The 20,536-nt window shown below is 37.1% G+C and overlaps 1 protein-coding gene and 1 long non-coding RNA gene across 2 annotated transcripts in view; one reads left to right on the forward strand and one right to left on the reverse strand.

Moving 5' to 3' along the window:
- The window catches only part of LOC149943787 (uncharacterized), a 413,771-nt gene that overhangs the window by 275,685 nt on the left and 117,550 nt on the right, over positions 1-20,536 (forward strand). The window lies entirely within an intron of this gene.
- LOC149943794 (DNA (cytosine-5)-methyltransferase 3A-like) overlaps positions 1-20,536 on the reverse strand; it is a 59,392-nt gene that overhangs the window by 24,073 nt on the left and 14,783 nt on the right. The window contains exon 15 of the mRNA XM_090175089.1: positions 16,389-16,534. Within this exon, the coding sequence (XP_090031215.1) occupies positions 16,389-16,534 (146 nt within the window). The remainder of the gene's footprint in view (positions 1-16,388; positions 16,535-20,536) is intronic.

Genomic DNA, 20,536 nt, shown 5'->3' on the forward strand with positions numbered 1-20,536 from the left:
GCTCATATGCTAGAATTATTTTACGGAGAAGGTCGTCGTAATGCTACTCTAGTAAGTCAGTTATTTAGACGAAGATTTCCCAATTGCAGACCAAGTCATACGACGGTTCTTAGAGTGGTCCGCGACTTCGACAACTAGGGTAATAGCAATCCGAGGTTTCGTGGTCGTGGTCTCCAGGACATCGACATGGAAAACACCATACTTGCCTACTTCGTCGCCTATCCTCGAGCGAGCGTCAGGACTGCCAGCTTTGACTTAGGGTTGGAACGAAACTACGTTTGGAGAACACTCAAAAGACACCATTTTCATCCTTATCGAGCGACACTTCACCAAGGACTGCATGACGGTGATAGACAGCGCCGACTCGACTTCTGCAATTGGTTTTGCCTCATGGCTGACGCACACCAGGATTTTCACGATCAACTACTGTTGTCTGACGAATGTTCATTCGGAAGAGATGGGCCTTTCAACCGTCAAAACCAACATATGTGGGACTACGAGAATCCACACTGGGGATTTCCTCACCGCCACCAAGTGCAGTTTCGCTTAAATGTGTGGGCTGGTCTGTTAGGTGACAGAATTATTGGCCCGTTCTTCCTGCCAAATCGTCTGAACGGTCAAAACTACTTGGAGTTCCTTCAAAATGAAATATCCAACGTGTTGGACGGCATTCCTATGGCCGAGTACAGACGCATCTGGTTCCAGCAAGATGAGGCGCCACCTCACCAATATCGTGACGTGGTTGCATATCTAAACGACGAGTTTCCTGGAAGATGGATCGGAAAAACTGGTCCTGTTCGTTGGCCTGCAAGATCCCCTGATCTAACACCACTCGACTTTTTTCTTTGGGGATTCGTAAAGGACTACGTATACCAAACACCTGTGACGAGCGTTGAAGATTTACGACAATGAATCATCGAAGCATGTCGCCGGGTGACTCCAGAAATGGTTCGGGGAGCATTTCGCAATATGCAACATCGTGCATATTTGTGCACTGCATCAGAAGGTGGCATTTTTTAAAACATTTTGTAGAAGTCATTAAAAAACATTTGTCACTTGGGCTAATTATTATTTGTTTATTTTTCGAAATCTTATAACTGAAATGCATATTACCTACAATTCGTTAAAGGCTATTGCCTGCTAGTACAACTTGTTTGTTCCCCCGACCTCCAAACTCAGTGAAAAATAGGTCTTTTTCAACCGAACCAAAATTATTTTTACACTTTCGACTATGCCCTACAACTTTTCTATTGAAACATTTTGCGTGACACCTACCGGTGAAAAAATAAATTTTCCAAAACGGCACAAAATCGTTCGATTTTTCTGAAATTTAATAACCAAAGCCTTTCATACCTAACAAATAAACCATGAAAATTTCAGAACCCTAGCATAAATACATTTTGAGAAAAATGGCCTGATCGAGCAAATTGAGACACCCTGTATATACGAAGTTGTGTCATTTTTGTTATAGTAGGGGAACATACTGGCAGGACCTGGGCAAGGCGACATCAGTCAATCGCGGTAGTCCGTGTCCCACACGTTGCTTATTCTCCCTTAGGACTCTTCTTGGCACGGGACAGGTTCTTGCCAAATGTACTACGTGGCCACAACGGAAGCACTATGGCACGCCAAACCGGACAAAATTCATACACTCACGCGCTATCAAATTTTTGACCCTCTCGCTATCAAATTTTTATACCCTCGCGCTATCAAATTTTTATACCCTCTCGCTATCAAATTTTTATACCCTCTCTCTATCTGATTTTTGACCGTCTCGCTATCAAATTTTTATACCCTCGCACTATCAAATTTTTATACCCTCTCGCTATCAAATTTTTATACCCTCTCGCTATCTGAGTTTTGACCCTCTCGCTATCTGAGTTTTGACCCTCTCGCTATCTGATTTTTTACCCTCTCGCTATCAGATTTTTGACCCTCTCGCTATCAGATTTTATACCCTCTCGCTATCAGATTTTTGACCCTCTCACTATCAAATTTTATACCCTCTCGCTATCAAATTTTATACCCTCTCGCTATCAAATTTTATACCCTCTCGCTATCAAATTTTATACCCTCTCGCTGTCTAATTTTATACCCTCTCGCTATCAAATTTTTGACCCTCTCGCTATCTAATATTTTACCCTCTCGCTATCAAATTTTTAGACCCTCTCACTATCAAAATACTCTCTACTTTTTGATATGACAGTTTCTTCTGATGTGAGAAGCGTACTTTACTTAGCCAAAATAAGTGAGAACTTGGCCAAGTTAACTGAGGATTTTGTCAAGTTAAGTGAGAACAAGGCCAATATAAGGAGAGCTTCGCCAAGATAAGTGAGAACAAGCCTCAACAAGGCCAATATAAGGATAAACTAAAACGTAACTGTTCACCCTAACGCACAAACAGCGGCGATTGCCGCGAACCTAAACTAAAACTTGTATCTCCTATTTTTTTAAACGACACAAAAGAGACGCGCTTCCCTCCCCCAACAATCCTTCCCTCCCTTGCCCAGCCAAAGCATAATAGTTTCTCTGAAAAAGAGACCACGTGATGTCGCCAAACCTAAACTATTTGAAACATATAGAAACACCCGTTATGAAAGCGATCTCGCCCAATATCCCCCTCTCCTAAAGTAGTAGGCCTGATCTACGACCGTAATCGCCGAAAATGACGAATCCCGCTTTGAAAGCGGAGTGTGGCAAATGGAGATCAAAGGAAGCCTTTCCCCCTACTATAGTGCGTTAGAAGCGGCCCACGTTTAAAATAGGGAAAAAATCTAGGGTTTTTTCTGGAGAAATTATTTCTGTTAAACGACAAAAATATAGCGCGCGCTATGAAACTGATAAATAACGCGAGATATTTCATTTTAAAATTATTCATTTACCAAAGTGTCACTTCGAAAACTCTAAGAAGGCGCTTTAGTTCGGTCACGCAGTGAATGGATTTCTGTACGATACCTAAGAGATTGCAAACCCATCATTAAAAACCGGCCAAATTAATTTTTAATAGCAAAAAAATTGCCAAATCGTTTTTTATTAGTTTAACGTACAGTGTAGCCAATGCCGCCGTGTCGCGCGTGTCACTTCAACAGTTAGGGCTAGAAAAGTCAATGATATTTCGTTCGAATGTAAAGTACCGATCAAAAGTTTCTGGCCGTTTTCTCTTGGCAGACATTTAATTTCTATTTTAGGTAGAGAGCCGAATGAGGGCTTCTATGAAATAAAACCCCCACGAAAATAATATGCAGCGACAATTAATGCCCTACCACCAATAGGGCGCGAGCAAAGCCGGAAAAGTCAAACCCCTACAAAATGACGTCAGGAAAAAATTTATATAATTTGTCGTGTCTACGCATATTCGAAGCGTCATAATATGAAACAAAGCACATAAGAATTAAATAAGGGTTAATTTTCATGTTTTCCGTCATCACTATTTCTTCAATAACTTAACAACCGCAAATCCGATTTGAAAACTGAAAATATATAACCATATTATTTTCGTGAGGGTATTCTTTCATAGAAGCCCTCATTCGGCTCTCTACCTAAAATATGGCTGCCAAGTGAAAACGGCCAGAAACCTTTGATCGGGACTGTACATACCTCGGCATCGATAGCCTTTCATAAATTTTTGAAATCGGAGCCCTAGAAGTTGGGCAAATTACTAATTTCGGTAGTCTAGCTTTGTGTGGTAGATATTTTATTTAAAATCAAGTCCGTTAAAAATATATTTTTGGTTAGGTTAGGATTCAGCGGACCTTTACCTTCGGTTATATCAGTAAATTAAAAATTTGCGTAATTTACGGGACCCCAATTTTTGGGGTTTTATATTTTCGCCTAAAAGTCTACATAACGTTCCTTAATTTAAGTCCGATATTCATGAGTTATATTTTTGAATAGCTGTGGTTTCATATAACCTAGATTTAATTTTAATTCTAAGTAAGGTTTTTTACTTTTAGACAGCGTATACGGACCCCCGCAACTTCCAACATTGTAAATCCGCGTGTTTATAGAAATTCCTTCATGCATTTTTCAAGGCCGTTCGAAGTTCGCGGCACTTTCAACGTCTGGCCAGAAGTAATAAGTGTGACACACAACGTCTGACCAGAAGTAATAAGTGTGACACACAACGTCTGACCAGAAGTAATAAGTGTGACACACAACGTCTGACCAGAAGTAACAAATAAGTGTGATTAGAAGAAACAAATAAGTGTGGCAGTGACACTGATCTAAGTAATCTTCGACGCTTTCAAAGTATGACTAGAAGTAACAAATAAGTGTAAATACAATTATGTGTGACCGTCGATATATATTGGTTAGGTCACCGGCGTTGCAGATTTGCTGTGTATAGCTCAAACAAACAGGGCCCCACCGGCTATGCAATAGTGTTGGCCCCATTAATGCCAAATTTTTCCTCTTTGGCGGCCCCAATTTGAGTTGGCCCCGATATGACCGGTGATCACCGGTTAGCCACCCGGGCCAGACCGGGCCTGCAAACAAACTTAACACATCAGGAGGATTGTGTGTATTCTGACCGTCGTACGTCTTGTTCTTAACTTTTGAAAGACACAAAATAAAATAAATAAAGCATAAGTAACATAACAGACAGAAGTATGACACTTCCTAATGCTAATTTTCAAACCGAACCTTTTTTCGGCACTGATACTCTCTTTAAGCTGCGACTTGGATTCGCAACTTACCGTTCTTAATGAATAGTTTTTCATACGAAAATAAGCCTAATATCGGAGAGCACGTTTTGAAGCCCGCGTGCGAATCATACGAGCCAAAAAACATACTTCAGCTCGTAGCGCCGAGAAAAACATTAATTTTGATCATTTAAGCCTAATATTCCGCCTATCTATCGGAAACCAGATATTTCGGCTTAGGCGAAAGTTCGGCATATTTTAGACTCTAGGGGGCGCTGTGCTGATAAAAACATCCTGATTACGCGTTTACTTTGAAAATCAGTTTCGTTGTAAACCTCGTTAATTGTCATACTTATTGTTATTATGTTACTTATGATTCAATATCTCTCAAGACTCAAGTGAAATAGTAAATGAGAGAAAGATACGTTGGCCAAACAGTAAATTACGATTAAATCGACTTAATGTGAAAACATGTAAGGAATCCTAATTTCAATTTCTGTCTAAAGTCACGTATCTCGACTTGCGAGACTTCTAATAAAGTTTCATTTCCAAACACCCTGACAAATCAATGATATTACGATCATAGAAATAGAAATGAGACTAGAACCACTGCGCTATCCAACAGGGGCGGATCCAGACCATCAGATAAGAAAAACGTAAATGGTGCGCTAGAAATAAGCCCTAAAAACCAGGGCAAAACAAACCATGTGCTGCACTTGGATCGTTTCGCCATGTGTTTTCAAAATCCCACGGCAAAACGTAATAAGAAGTGTAGATAGTTCGTTTTGCTCTGGGTTTCTTTTGCAAAAATATAAAATGGCAAAACGTTTTTTAATTATAATTACGTTTCTAATTAATTTTTCATTTGAAAATATCACTCAAGGCGTAAAACTACAAAAGAAATCCAAATTTACTCATTTTTCATAAAAATGTTGGATATTTCGTTTTGCCATGGGACAGCCGTTCTAGTATGGAGGGGCGAACTTGGGCGCCCGCAGACATTTTTGTAGGGTGGGGCAGTGGCGCACCTAGCAACTTGTCGGGGGGGGGGGGGGGGAGGGTTGGCAATCAGTCCCAAAACCTTCGATTTACACCCCTCCTCGAACCCTGAATACATTTCGCTGGGATCTACCCCCACTGCGCGGTCCTGACAGTGGCGTAGCTGATAGTCCGCAGGAGTCCCACTCACCATAAAAAAAATTATACATAGAGACTTTTGCGGGGGGGGGGGGGGGGGCTCTGAGGTCTCAGCTAAGCCACTGTGTCTTGCGGGGGCTTCGGTTATGCTATCTTCTTCTTTGGTGGGGCAAAATTGGCGAGCTCGGCGAAATATAATTGAAAAATAACGGTAAAATTCAATATATGGAATGTGAAAATGTAACAAGGGGCTCTCATTTTCGTTTGCTTAAACAAAGTTTCCACACCTTGTATTCGCTAATCTCTAGAACTGGAAAAAACTAGAAAAAGTGATTGAGCGTTTTGCGAAGTCGGGAAATCTCAAACTAGAATTTAGATACATTACTAGGTTAACAACTATACTCTGTAGTCTTCATCAAAATACATATATTTCAATAACTTGCAAAATTGGAGAGAAAAAAAAACTTCTAAGGGGGGTGGGGAATTACAATTTTGTGTATTCAACCGTATACTTACTAGACGATATATACAGGGTGTAGTTAAAAAAAAGATACAGGGCCAATAACTCAAAATATGTTTTAGCTGATAATTTGAAATTTTCAGCAACGTAAATTTTTATTTCAAAGTTTATCTCAAGAACCAATGGGCTTAAAGAAATGGTTCCAATTTGGAACGTTTTCATCATGGTGTTTTGCATCGGGTCCGAGACATTTCGACTTGAAATTTCAATTCACACACACTTTACAAATTGGAACTATTCCTTTATATCCATTGGTTCTCGAGATTAACCTTGAATGATCTAGGCTTGAACCATGAGTTGAATGTAATGAGTTTGCAAATTCTTAAGACACCCTACCAGATTAGTTCGGCTAGCAAATTTTGATAATCTAACATGAATACTTTTCTGAGTGAATAGCCCTTCAACCTGCTCTCTAGTACATTATTTGTATCACGACCTTCTTGTATTTGTCTAATATTCTGCAACTTGTTATTGGTCAAATTATAGGTAGGATCAAAGTAACGTATACCTATAATGTGACGGAGAACACTTTGGCAATTGAAATCAGCTTTGTATCTCTAATGGTTCTCGAGCTAAATGTTTAATGACCTTCATGGCATGGTTCAAGGTCATGAAAATTTTCAATGGGTCCTGAAAATTTAAAATTTGTACCTAAAACTCATTTGGAGTTTTTGGCCCTGTATCGTTGTTTATGAAACAGCCCGGAATTGAAGTGTTTCCAACATTCCGGTTAAGAAGACTGCCTTACCAGGCTTCGGTAGTAAAACAATGAATGGATTTCAATATTGCAAATTTTTGATCGTGTCTTCCTGAGACTGCAGTACATGTATTAGGAACACTTACACGGGTCCATAACAACCATATCTTTAAAAGTAAAAATTATGTTTAGAATCTATAGAAATGTTTTCATTCAACATTTACTTTCTGTGCCTTCAACTTATAGTAAATTGTCATTTACGATTTGAAACAGTTCAAATAATGAAATTGTATTACACATTACCATTACTACAATTGTCATTAACTTTACGGTACTCAAAAGTCCACAAAACTTATATTTCAAACCTACTAAAATACAATCGATGTCTTCTTCTGTCCACTAAATAAGTTATTTAGTTTTTCACTCGAAGACCTATCGGTACAAGCTATTTGTAAGTTTTTAAATTTCTTCAAATTTGTTTAGGGTTTAGATTTTTATCCCTTTTCATAATGAACTGATCTACTTATTCGCTAATTTTATCATCCTTTGCATTGCAGTCCATAGGTGGTTTTTTTAACGTTATTTATCGTGTGACGGTGTGAGTGACTGATGTCACCAAAGAAAAAGGGCTAGCTAGATAAATGTCTTCGGATAATGGATTTAGAAAAAACTTTAATTCGTTACACAAAACATGATTTTGTGCCAACCTCTGGAAACAGGATCGTTTTTAAGCGGTCACGTTATCACTTGTCTTGGCGAAGTTCTCCTTAAATTGGCCTTGTTCTCACTTAACTTGACCAAATTTTCACTATTTTGGCTAAGTAAAGTACGCTTCTCAAATCAGACGAAACTGTCATATAAAAAGTAGAGAGAAGTTTGATAGCGCGAGGGTCTAAAATTTGATAGCGCGAGGGTATAAAAATTTGACAGCGAGAGGGTATAAAATTTGATAGCGCGAGGGTATAAAAATTTGACAGCGAGAGGGTATAAAATTTGATAGCGAGAGGGTATAAAAATTTGATAGCGAGAGAGTATAAAAATTTGACAGCGAGAGGGTATAAAATTTGATAGCGAGAGGGTATAAAAATTTGATAGCGAGAGGGTATAAAAATTTGATAGCGAGAGGGTATAAAAATTTGATAGCGAGAGGGTATAAAAATTTGATAGCGAGAGGGTATAAAAATTAGACAGCGAGAGGGTATAAAAATTAGACAGCGAGAGGGTCAAAAATTTGATAGCGAGGGTATAAAAATTAGACAGCGAGAGGGTTAATAATTTGATAGCGAGAGGGTATACTAATTTGATAGCGCGTGGGTTTAAAATTAGATAGCGAGAGGGTCAATAATTTGATAGCGAGAGGGTATAAAAATTAGATAGCGAGAGGGTATAAAAATTTGATAGCGAGAGTTTATAAAAATTTGATAGCGAGAGGGTATAAAATTTGATAGCGAGAGGGTCAAATATTTTATAGCGAGAGGGTCAAAAATTTTATAGCGCGAGGGTTTAAAATTAGATAGCGAGAGGGTCAATAATTTGATAGCGAGAGGGTCAATAATTTGATAGCGAGAGGGTTAATAATTTGATAGCGAGAGGGTCAATTATTTGATAGCGAGAGGGTCAATAATTTGATAGCGAGAGGGTATAAAAATTAGATAGCGAGAGGGTATAAAAATTTGATAGCGAGAGGGTATAAAAATTTGATAGCGAGAGGGTATAAAAATTTGATAGCGAGAGGGTATAAAAATTTAATAGCGAGAGGGTATAAAAATTTGATAGCGAGAGGGTATAAAAATTTGATAGCGCGAGGGTAAAAAATTTGATAGACCCCAAAAATTTGATAGCGAGAGGGTCAAAAATTTGATAGCGAGAGAGTCAAAAATTTGATAGCGAGAGGGTCAAAAATTTGATAGCGCGAGGGTCAAAAATTTGATAGCGAGAGGGTCAAAAATTTGATAGCGAGAGGGTCAAAAATTTGATAGACCCCAAAAATTTGATAGCGCGTGAGTGTATGAATTTTGTCCGGTTTGGCGTGCCATAAAGCACCTCCGAAAAGTGCTTTACGACGAGTTCGGGCATTATGCAATTGTGAACCACACTTCGGAATTGAACATCGTGGACACCCACTGATGGACCGAGTCCTTAAACACGTGTTAAGGTACAGTCGCCCACAAAAGTAACGTTCTTCTTTTCTTTCATATTATCGGCGGCGCGCCGCAACCCTTCTAAAACATTTCTATTTTTATTTATCTGGTAATTTTTTAATAAGATTCTAACCTATTTTCGTATCTAATTTTAGTAATTTAAGTTATTTTGCATGAAATGATGCGATTTCGAAAGTAAATTTTTTAAATTATTTCAATTAAAACTGATCTTTTAAAATGAATTCCATAAATAAATATAGATTCAATTTTAAGCCTACCTAATGGTTAAATATTCCATGTAAATTTCAGTGGCGTAAGCAGGGAGATGGTTTTCGTTCTTAAACCCTCCGCTGGCCCATGATTTAAATTCAAATTTTCTTTCAATCTCCCTGGAGTTAAAGCGTAATCTGTTACATTCCCCTGGACGAATTTCTGGGCAGGCCACCGCTATTTTTCAAAACGTTTTCATTATTGCCATATATATCTCCAAATAGGGCCAAAGTCACTACGACGGACTAATCTACCGTGAACCGACAGGCATAGGAACTCTAAGTATAAGAGATAACATAATAATTAAACGTATGATAGTTACCAATAAAAAACCCACGATACTGACTTTTAGTTATTGTTTAATTAAGTCTTCAATTAGGGTCTATATTGCTTATGGCTTTTAACTCTCAATTCCTATTCTGAGCATGGTCTGAGAGTCAGTGTTAAACGGTATCCGTCCACACAGAATCCCTGAGAAAACTTAAAGGGAATATAACCCCCAGGCCATTTTATATGGAAGACCCCACAATTTAAAGCCAACCGCTACAAAAACACCACTTTTCAGCGCAAAAATTTCAAGATATTAAAGGTTTTGTAACGCTCCTTACGAAACAGCTGTAAATTGAAGACATCAAACATGTTCTCTTTCTTAAAACCAAATTTTGTTTTCTATCTTACACTTTTCCGAGAAATCCCTAATACAAAGGTAGATAATGCCTTTGTAATATGTTATAAAATTTATTCTGCTAAATAAATCGTTAGATGACAGCAAAGCGCGTTTGTTTTTTTTTAAATTTTAGTCTAAAAAAGTGCCTTAACTAAAATAATGAGGTTTTAAAAGCGTGAAAACAACGACTGTCTTATGTATATTTTACATCGAGATTGTAGACTTTACCGGACTAGTCTTTATATAGCAACGCTGCCTTAATGGTGGGAAAAACCATTTTTACTTTCGAAATCGCATCATTTCATGCAAAATAACTTAAATTACTAAAATTAGATACGAAAATAGGTTAGAATCTTAATAAAGAAAATACCAGAGAAATAAAAATAGAAATGCTTTAGAAGGGTTGCGGCGCGCCGCCGATAATATGAAAGAAAAGAAGAACGTTACTTTTGTGGGCGACTGTACCTGAATGACATCGTGATAGTAAGCGTAACTTGGGTCGAGCGCGACGTTTTGTTCCCTCTAAATTGCAGAAAGCAGGGCTGAAATTACATATTTCTAAATATATGTATCATAATCATCCAGTATCTGGGCATCATGGACGGTTGGACACTGAAAACAATTACTTCTATCCTAGATTCCGGAAAGTGATCTATACCTGGCTGAAAAACTGCTAGAGCTGTCAGCAATACAAGGCTCGGAATAACGCCAAATTCCAAGCAGTGTGGTAAAATGATTTCCAATACTTCCGGTAATGGCCCGTTCCAGTTGGTATACATCGACACGATGGGGCAGCTCTTGCTCATCCAACGTAGGAACAGGTTTATTGAGGTCCTTCTCGATTATTTCAGCAAATAAGTGGAGTTATTTCCAATCAGAAATATTACTGAGGTTGCTGTTGCTAATGCATTTTTAAAATTATTTTCGGCATGGGTGTCCAGAAGAAGTCATCTCTGATGATGGTACGCCGTTTACCTTGTCAGTCTGGAAAGAGTTGTTCCCGCTCATGAAGATATCGCCAAATTTGAGGAATCAGTACCAATCTAAAATTAATAACGGACTACCGAGGGCAAGATATATCCTTTCGATTGCGAAATCCATGGTCCTTATAAGCCTAATTCTTGGAGAGTTATGTAGAATACGGTATGTCATCGGCTACACTGTAAAAGAACCAATCTTACATTTCAGCGGCACGATGTGAAATCAAAATTATTTCTGGCATAAATTAGATAAAATAGACGACGTAATTCAAGTTCTATCTCCTCATTGGCTGTCGTGATCATGTCTCCACCGACCTATTTTCGGCGCAACAAGTGTCTCCTCACTTTAGGGAACCAAAATTTAAAGCGCTTATTTTCAAGAACACTAAATAAAGTATTTATTAAGAACTTACTAATATCTTTAACTAGAGGTAGATAATTATAAATGTCTTTTTCCACGGCAAACATTAGTTTGGGAGGTTACTGGGCGTTGCAAGGTTGCTAACCTCTCGGCCTGCCGAGAACCAAACGAACTCCCTCCAGTGCCAAATACTCTAGCCCATTCTCAGTTTTCAGTGCTGAAGTAAATTATATGCCACGTTCGATTCTCTTCTTCTGTTTAATATTCTGTAAAATGCTTAAACGCTTCGCCTTTATGATTCATTATGCACTTGTGTATCTACTCTGGGCTATAAAAGCTATACAGGGTGTACACTAAAAAAGGATCCAGAGCTAATAATTGTAACGCTATTTTCCCTAGGAATTTGATATTTTCAGATCGTATAGCATGATGATGCAAAACCTTGAAGTATATTCTCAAAGTCATTCAAAATCTATCTCGAGAACCGTTCGTCTTAAAGAATCGGTTCCGATTAGATTATGAAAAAGTGGCTTTGAGCCGATATAAATTGGCCGATAGTAAGCCAAGAAAATAAACACCAAAAACCAGAGGATGATAAATAAAAATGTTCAATGACTAATTATCAACATAAAAATTTATTTAAATTAAGCTAAAATTAGGTCGGTGAAAATCCATTAGGATATAAAAAGTGATGGCGTAACTTTTCGAATTGGAACCGACCTTCCAGACCTAACGGTTTTCGAGATACATTTTGAATATCCTTAAAGACATGGCTCAAGGTCAACCGAATCTTAATAGCCTAATATATCGTACCGGAGTGAATTGGTCCAGAAAAGGTCGTTGCCGTAGTACAAGTAATTTATAAATTATTAATACCTAAGCATGATCTCTTGGAAATTTTTATTTTTGACCTTCATGTTTTTGATGTTTATTTTGTTGGCTTCCTATTGGCCAATTTACATGGGTACGGAGACCCTTGGATGACACACCTTTCTAATTGGAACTGAGTCTCTAGGTTTCACAGTTCTCGAGATAGTTTTAAATGACCTTGAGGACATGGTTCAAGGCTATTGAGTTTCGTATCATCTATTGACCCATTGATAGTAGAGTCCATTTAGGTATTTGGGGTAGAACTTCGCAAAAGAATGTTCCACCTTGAGTGTTTAAATGGACGCTTCTAAGAAAAACCCCGCATCCGGTCAAGAGGCACGTGTGCTCCAAGTGCACTATTGTAAATAGTTTTTAGGTAGAAATAATAATCCTCTCTGTCTCGGTGTTTTTAAATGAAGAGAAATAAGATAAGAAGTTTTAGAAGCTCTTGTGAATCCGCGATAGGAAGAAGGTTAAAAATATTAAACCACAGCCCCATGCCTGACACGGACAACCACCTCACCTCTTCTTGGCGCGGTATTGTTTTTTTTATCGTGAATCGCGGCTCTACTACACGCGTTTCTACATTTGAATGGAATTAATTCTCTAATTAATATATTAGCCATATCTAGTAGCATGTTCTCAACTTAATCCATGGCTATCCTAATCGTTTAGTTTTGATAACCGTAAATTTTATGACCGATATATACAGGGTGTCTCAATTTGCTCAATCAGGCCATTTTTCTCAAAATGTATTTATGCTAGGGTTCTGAAATTGTCAGGGTTTATTTGTTAGGAATGGAAGGCTTTTGTTACTAAATTTCAGAAAAATCGAACGATTTTGTGCCGTTTTGTAAAATTTATTTTTTCACCGGTAATAGAAAAGTTGTAGGGCATAGTCGAAAGTGTAAAAAAAATTTTGGTTCGGTTGAAAAAGACCTATTTTTCACTGAGTTTGGAGGTCGGGGGAAAAACAGTTGTACTAGCAGGCAATAGCCTTTAACGAATTGTAGGTAACATGCATTTCAGTTATAAGATTTCGAAAAATAAACAAATAATAATTAGCCCAAGTGAAAAATGTTTTTTAATGACTTCTACAAAATGTTTTCAAAAATGCCACCTTCTGATGCAATGCACAAATATGCACGATGTTGCATATTGCAAAATGCTCCCCGAACCATTTCTGGAGTCACCCGGCGACATGCTTCGATGATTCTTTGTCGTAAATCTTCAACGCTCGTCACAGGTGTTTGGTATACGTAGTCCTTTACGAATCCCCAAAGAAAAAAGTCGAGTGGTGTTAGATCAGGGGATCTTGCAGGCCAACGAACAGGACCAGTTTTTCCGATCCATCTTCCAGGAAACTCGTCGTTTAGATATGCAACCACGTCACGATATTGGTGAGGTGGCGCCTCATCTTGCTGGAACCAGATGCGTCTGTACTCGGCCATAGGAATGCCGTCCAACACGTTGGATATTTCATTTTGAAGGAACTCCAAGTAGTTTTGACCGTTCAGACGATTTGGCAGGAAGAACGGGCCAATAATTCTGTCACCTAACAGACCAGCCCACACGGCCAGAGCAGGAGCAATGGTAACAACGCATCTCTTTAGCACCATCAAAGGTATGTCATCTGGGCCGGCAGCCTTGGGAACCCCCGCGACCCATATCTTAACAGGAACCATAGCCTTGAGAGGGAGCCTAGGCATAGCGAAAACGATCACTCGTGTCAGCAATATGAACAATGGAGAAGTGAGAGCACAGAATTTCCACCTGCGGGTGCTTGAGAGGGAAGACTACCCTGGAAGTAGATTTAGCTGGTCAAAGTAGCTTAAAAAAGAATCACTGTTTCTGTGGTTTTCTAGAAGGTTTCCGATGCGCTTAGCACCGCTAAGTCGAAGGATTGTTTTTAGTTCCCGCCTCATAATGCGGAAGGTGTCCCATTTGTTCGGGGAATTGTTGTTCTAGAAGATGTACACAAGCGTCTTTAGCGCTTGCAACTTTGCTTGACTTCCACCGTTAACCAGAGTAGGTGAGAATGAGTAGCGATAAGACTAACAAGGTGTGCAATCGTTGATTGTGGTCAGCTTTGCCTGTTTGAATAGCTCCCATGTATCTTCAATGTAACCAATTTGTGGTGTAGTAACAAGTCGCTCTATTAGTAGGTAGGCGATTTGGTCAAAGTCAGCCTTGTGGTAAAGAAGACTACTCCCTTTCTGTCTATTAGTAGGTTTAAATTTTGTGTGGATAAGGCATGCTATAATGTCATGATCACAGAACCCACTGAGAACTCTAAATGTCAGTAATGGACGAAGGATGAGTCAAGACTACCCTTTTTTCAAATAGAGCATCGACGAAAGAGGTTAGGTTCAAAAGCCATTTAAGTCCAAGCTAACACTCCTCAAAAAAATCAAATACAGGAGAAGATTGGTGGAAATTCAGTGTCCTCAGTCTTTAACAACAAGGCAAAAGTATGCATTTGGCCTAATCCACCAAAAATGAAGTCCATTTATAAATTACTTTCAATAAAAATCTCGGCCTCATGTAATTTTGCTTTTTTTTTGGTCGACAATGTAGCACTTGACGCGTAGATTACGAAACTATTTTTTTCGGGCCACAAATGATAATTTTTTTAATTAACTTAATTTTAAAAAAGTAGTAATTTTAGGGAATTACCGTTATTTGTATTTTTTTGGCGGATAATGTAGCACTTGACGCGAAGATTACGAAACTATTTTTTGGGCCGTAAATGATTATTATTTTAATTGACTTAATTTTAAAAAAGTAGTAATTTTAGGGGATTACCGTTTTTTGTTTTTTTTGCGGATAATGTAGCGCTTGACGCGTAGATTACGAAGAAATTTTTTTGGGCCGCAAATGATAATTTTTTTAATTAAGTAGTCATTTTAGGGGATTACTAACGTTTTTCTAAACAATAGTTCCGTCGTGTATCCGTCGACACCACTTTTGTGACGCACCCCAGCCCCATTCCGAGCATTGACGGTGGGCCTGCTGTAATCGTACCTAGTGGCATCGTAATTAGTGAAATCGTATCAACTTAAATAGTAACAAAAATTAGAACAGGTTTGCTTCCAAAACACGTAAAAGACGTTACTAAATTCCCCGTATTAGCGCTTGACGCACTTTGAGATTCCCCGTATTGGCGCCTGACGGCGCCGCGCACTCACTTCGCTCAAGCGCTGGGGGCGCACGGCGCCTCCCCACCCTCATACTAAAAAAAGCGATGGGCCATTTATAACACGACCTAGAGGACAGTACCAAGCCTTACGCATCAAGTATATACTTTTAATATCAACCAGAAAAAAAGCGTTTGTGGCCCAAAAATCCAAAAACCTAGAAAATGAACAAAACCTGTAATTGATTTTATAAAGTACGGGAATATCACTTTGTGCCCCAAAAACACAAAACACCTAGAAAATGAACAAAAACTGTAATTGATTTTATTAAGTACCGGAATATCACGTGGAAATTATATGGACACCGAAACTGTGGTGTCGGCGAACACACGACGTAAATAAGTACAACGAAACACGTGAAAATGCGCAAAAATGAGAATTTTTTAAAATTACATTAAAAAATTAAATAATCATTTGCGGCCAAAATAAAAAATACCCTTGGCATCTACGTGACAAGGTCTATCAGGCGGAACCAAAATTAATATAAAATTCAATAAAAATGAGAAATTTTAAAATTAAAAAATTAAATAATCATTTGCGACCAAAATAAAAAAATACCCTCGGCATCTACGTGACAAGGTCTATCATGCGCAACCAAAATTTATATAAAATTCAATGAAAATGAGAAATTTTTAAAATTAAAAAAATTAAATAATCATTTGCAGCCAAAATAAAAAAATACCCTTGGCATCTACGTGACAAGGTCTATCAGGCGCAACCAAAATTAATATAAAATTCAATGAGGCCGCTGTAGTTCACTTCACCCAAAATCTCACATGCTTATGTGAAACGTAGTTATATTACGGTATTATTTGCTAACATAATATGAAAACAAGACTTTGCCATAAATTTTACATCAAAAATGACTAACTTAACAAAATAAAAAAATTTAATTTGAATATCCAAACCTCTAGTGCAGTAAGTTTTGTTGAGCCACCCAGGAAAGTAATATTTTCTGGAACTTCTAGCTTCAACTCGGTAGTGGTATTTTTCTCAATTTGGCTTCCGTAATAGTTAAGTATATCCAAGCCTAACCCATTCAAAGTTTCAAAACCTAAGAAAAAATAAATTCAATTGAAACAACAATACTATGTCCATGAAGTGCACAGAGATTGGGTTTTAAGGAGCAGAACCAGCTATTTCTGTATCCAATTATGAGTTATCTATTTAACATTACAACTAAAATTCAATTACAGTAGGAGAGCACAGTGTTGAAATTTGTTGCGTATTCTTCTGGGGATATAATTTTTGGATATGCAACACACTTAATTAACTTCGGTCAAAAAAATGGCAGAAACATTTTAATAATTTGAATAAACAAAATGGTAGCCAATATAGTTTTGTAAAGGACATCCAATATTGATCATTATATCTTTATTGAGGATAACGATATTAGCCAAGGCTAGTTTACATAAAGGTCCTCTCCATAAATTAAAATAAATCAAATACAAAATTGACAATTTATGACTAATCAAAAACTTCCATTCCAGATAAGTGTGCAACGAAAGGCGACACTATATTGACTCTTTTTTGATACTTGGGTATGGATAAATAAATTCTTATCGGAAGCTCTAGTATTATGTGAATGGATTGAGTTTAAACTAACGAATAGTTCATTTATATATGACGGATGCATTCCATGTTGCGCTTTAAATACAAAAGAAGCCATGTGGATTTTTCTTCTTGTATCAAGAAGAGTTAGGGAAAGTTGAGTGTGAACATATTTTGATGATGTCGGTCTATTTATCCCAAGAATAAGTTTGCCCATCGTATTTTGGAGGACTTGGAGTCGGAAAAGATTACATTTCGATGAGCTATTGTATAAAATAGCTAATCGAAATGTAATCTTTAATAAACAGGAAACGTTTGGCATTTTGGTAATGGTGCACTCATACTACTAATCAGGACCAATTAGATAAGTTTACCAAGCACAGGTTAAGGCCCCAAGCCAATGGGTTGTAAAAAATACCTAAATATTAAACTTTATAAACATACTATGCTTCCAGATTATAACTAATCCCAATTTAAGTAGAAAACAATATGGTAGCTCAATTTGCTGTTTGGGAAATTGGGACTAAATGTATCCCGTTTTGGCCCTTATCCTTGAGCTTCTTGTATGGAGGCAGTTTGCCAATAAACTTTGTAGCATATACAGGGTGTTACAGATAAGAGTACCGAAACTTTCTAAAAGTCTACCCCAAAAAACCGGACACAGCCTTAAATCTGGAAAACAATATTCTTCCTTGCCCTTACAAAAATTTCACACAACCAATTGACAATATTTTGTCAACTATAGAGAAACTTCGACTTTTTGGGGCAACTATAATAGGCAACCAAACACAACTTTATTTGTTGAGACTTTCTAGTACTTATAAAGAAAATTAATGGTTTAAAGGTTGCTATAATGTTTGTCAAAAATCACCTCAACTGTTGTCTCCTAAAGATTGCCTTAAAGTTGCTGTTAAAACATTGCAGGCTGAATATTCAGCAAAAAATATAGTAAATGATAAAAAGGTATAGGATATGCAAAAGGACTACTCAGGGTGACACAAGACGAGTTTCAAAAATTGCCACAGAATTATCAAAACGTTGCCAAAGACTATTAATATAAGAAATCAGTGGCTTCGCGCGCAATAGATGGCGTTTGAATTTCGTCAGTTTCCCGCGCGAATTGAAGACATAGAGAAAGCTACAACGCGTCGTCCACTACCTGATTTTCTGGGTGAATTTTCAAAACACCGGTGGGGCTCTTTCACTTATATCATGGAGAACGATGCCATTTTGGACGATTTGAAAATGAAATACGAAAGTAATTATCATAAATCACATAATTTACTTATTTTTCTCGAATCAAACATTTAATTTTCGCATGTGATTAGTTTTAGAAAGCAATAATCAACGGTTAGAGCTGGAAAACAAACTTCTCCGAGAAGCTTTATTTGGAACCACAGAGGCAAAGTAAGTAATATCAGATATTTATATTACCAAGAATGTATTTATTTATTTATACTCAGGGAGAATGAACATGTCGAGGAGCATACCGGGGGGCCCAATGGGTGGAATTGGAGAAACGCTAAAAATAATCTCGACATATTCATTCTCCCTGAGTATAAATAAATACATTCTTGATATTACATCTCATACGAGAAAAGTGCATCAGCCGCAATTGGTGCGATTTTAAGATCGAAGTACACCACCGGGGAATTGGCGAAACTTAGTGCTAAAGGAAAAGGGGCAAAAAAAGGGATAGAGCCGGTTGTTTGGGATGCAATCACTGGTGTGTATGGTTTTTATGATGGTTTTAAAATATTAAACTAATTATTTTTAAAGAAAAATTTGCGAATTCCTTAAATTGATCTTATCTTTTGTAAACATTTTAATATATTATTAATATAAATTTGATATGAGATATATTTCATTTTAAAACTATAATTTTCCAGAACATGTTTATTTAGGTTTTTTTTCTGAAGGACTTATTAGTGTAGACTAATTATATCGCTCAGTCCTGTTGGCTGGTCATGTCCAAACCCAGTTTTAATTTAATTACATGTAAAATGTAATGGAAAATATATATCTACTCCTGAAATTTAATATTTTAAGATCCTTATTTAAATAAGGGATAATTTATTTTAAAGATCAAAATTAAGTTTGCTGTTACTATACATTTATATCTTTTAGCATTCATTGGAAAGTATTTCAAGACTTCTAAATTTAAGGAGAACTATTTAGTGAAAAAGATTAACAACAAAGTGACTGTGGCCGTGAGGCAAATGAGGAAGATAAAAGCCAAGGAAAAGTGTGGTGGTGAAATGAACCCATTGCAAGGAGAAAAAAACTAGTGACAGTGACATGTCCGAATATTCTAGTCTCTTGTAAAGTTTGTTTAATTTTAATTAAAGTTAATTTTGGTTGTATATCATTTTTTAATTATTTTACTACAATTACTACTAATTAGTGGTTCAATACGCACAATGGTTGAGCAACGTTTTGACAATATACGCACAATGGTTGGGCAACTTTTTGACATTCATAAGCAATTTCCCATTGATTTTAACGCTATTTTCAAGCTACTTTTGGAAACAATTTTTACACAACTTAAAATCAGGCAACCGTTGGGCCTCAGTTGCGCAACCGTTGCGCAACTGTGGAGCAATATTTCGGTAACTTTTTAACAACCTTTGAAGGCAATTTTTGGAAGATTTAATGCAACAACTTTTTAACGATTATTAGGCTAACGTTTTTCGGTAAGGGTGAACCAAAATGTTTTCATTAAACTATCAATTGCTTTTTATCCGTGAGGCGAGAAACTTTAATAACAAGTGGCAAAACTTCATTAATGTCCGTTTAGAAGTAAAATGAGTTTGAAGAAAAATACAAGCCATTTTAATTTATTGTTACGATTTTAATTATTAAATTTAAAGATACAAATTTCTTGTATTTCTCTTAGCCGTCTATCTACAGACTCAAACGCCAGTCGATCTGACACCAGTCTTTTTAGGAATCTACTGCTGGTTGAATCTTTGAGCTTCTAACCCACTTTTCTTGAGCCCGTCCGTGCAATAAGCGTTCCTGTACCAATGTGCCATATTAGCTACAATATTAGACAATCTTAAAACCATTCCTTTAGAAATTTTAAGACATTTGGATCTTTAGAACCAATATTGAAAACAAAGTAGCACAAATTATTTGTAAAACTGAACCAATTTAAATGAAAATTCTAAGGGAAACTGTGCTAGAAACTGGATAGAAGAAAGTGTACTACCAAGCCTATAACCCTACATAGAACTGGAGCGAGAACAGGCAGGTTGCTGGATAAACTTCAAATTAAATTTATAATTGGCCAAAGCTACACATGGATGCCTACCATCGAGTAACAAGACATACTTAAAAGTATCTGATACTCGACTGAAAGAATAAGTGATGCTTAAAATTACCTAGGTCTAACTTAAACTAAACACAGGAATGATATTTTATACCACAATACTTTTATCACAGAAAAAAATTACCAAATAACTTCCGAAAACCAATTGTTTGTCTCTTTATATGCTATATTATT

Source organism: Leiobunum rupestre, chromosome 5 (assembly GCF_980474605.1).
Source record: "Leiobunum rupestre chromosome 5, qqLeiRupe1.1.hap1, whole genome shotgun sequence".
Lineage (NCBI taxonomy): Eukaryota > Metazoa > Arthropoda > Arachnida > Opiliones > Sclerosomatidae > Leiobunum > Leiobunum rupestre.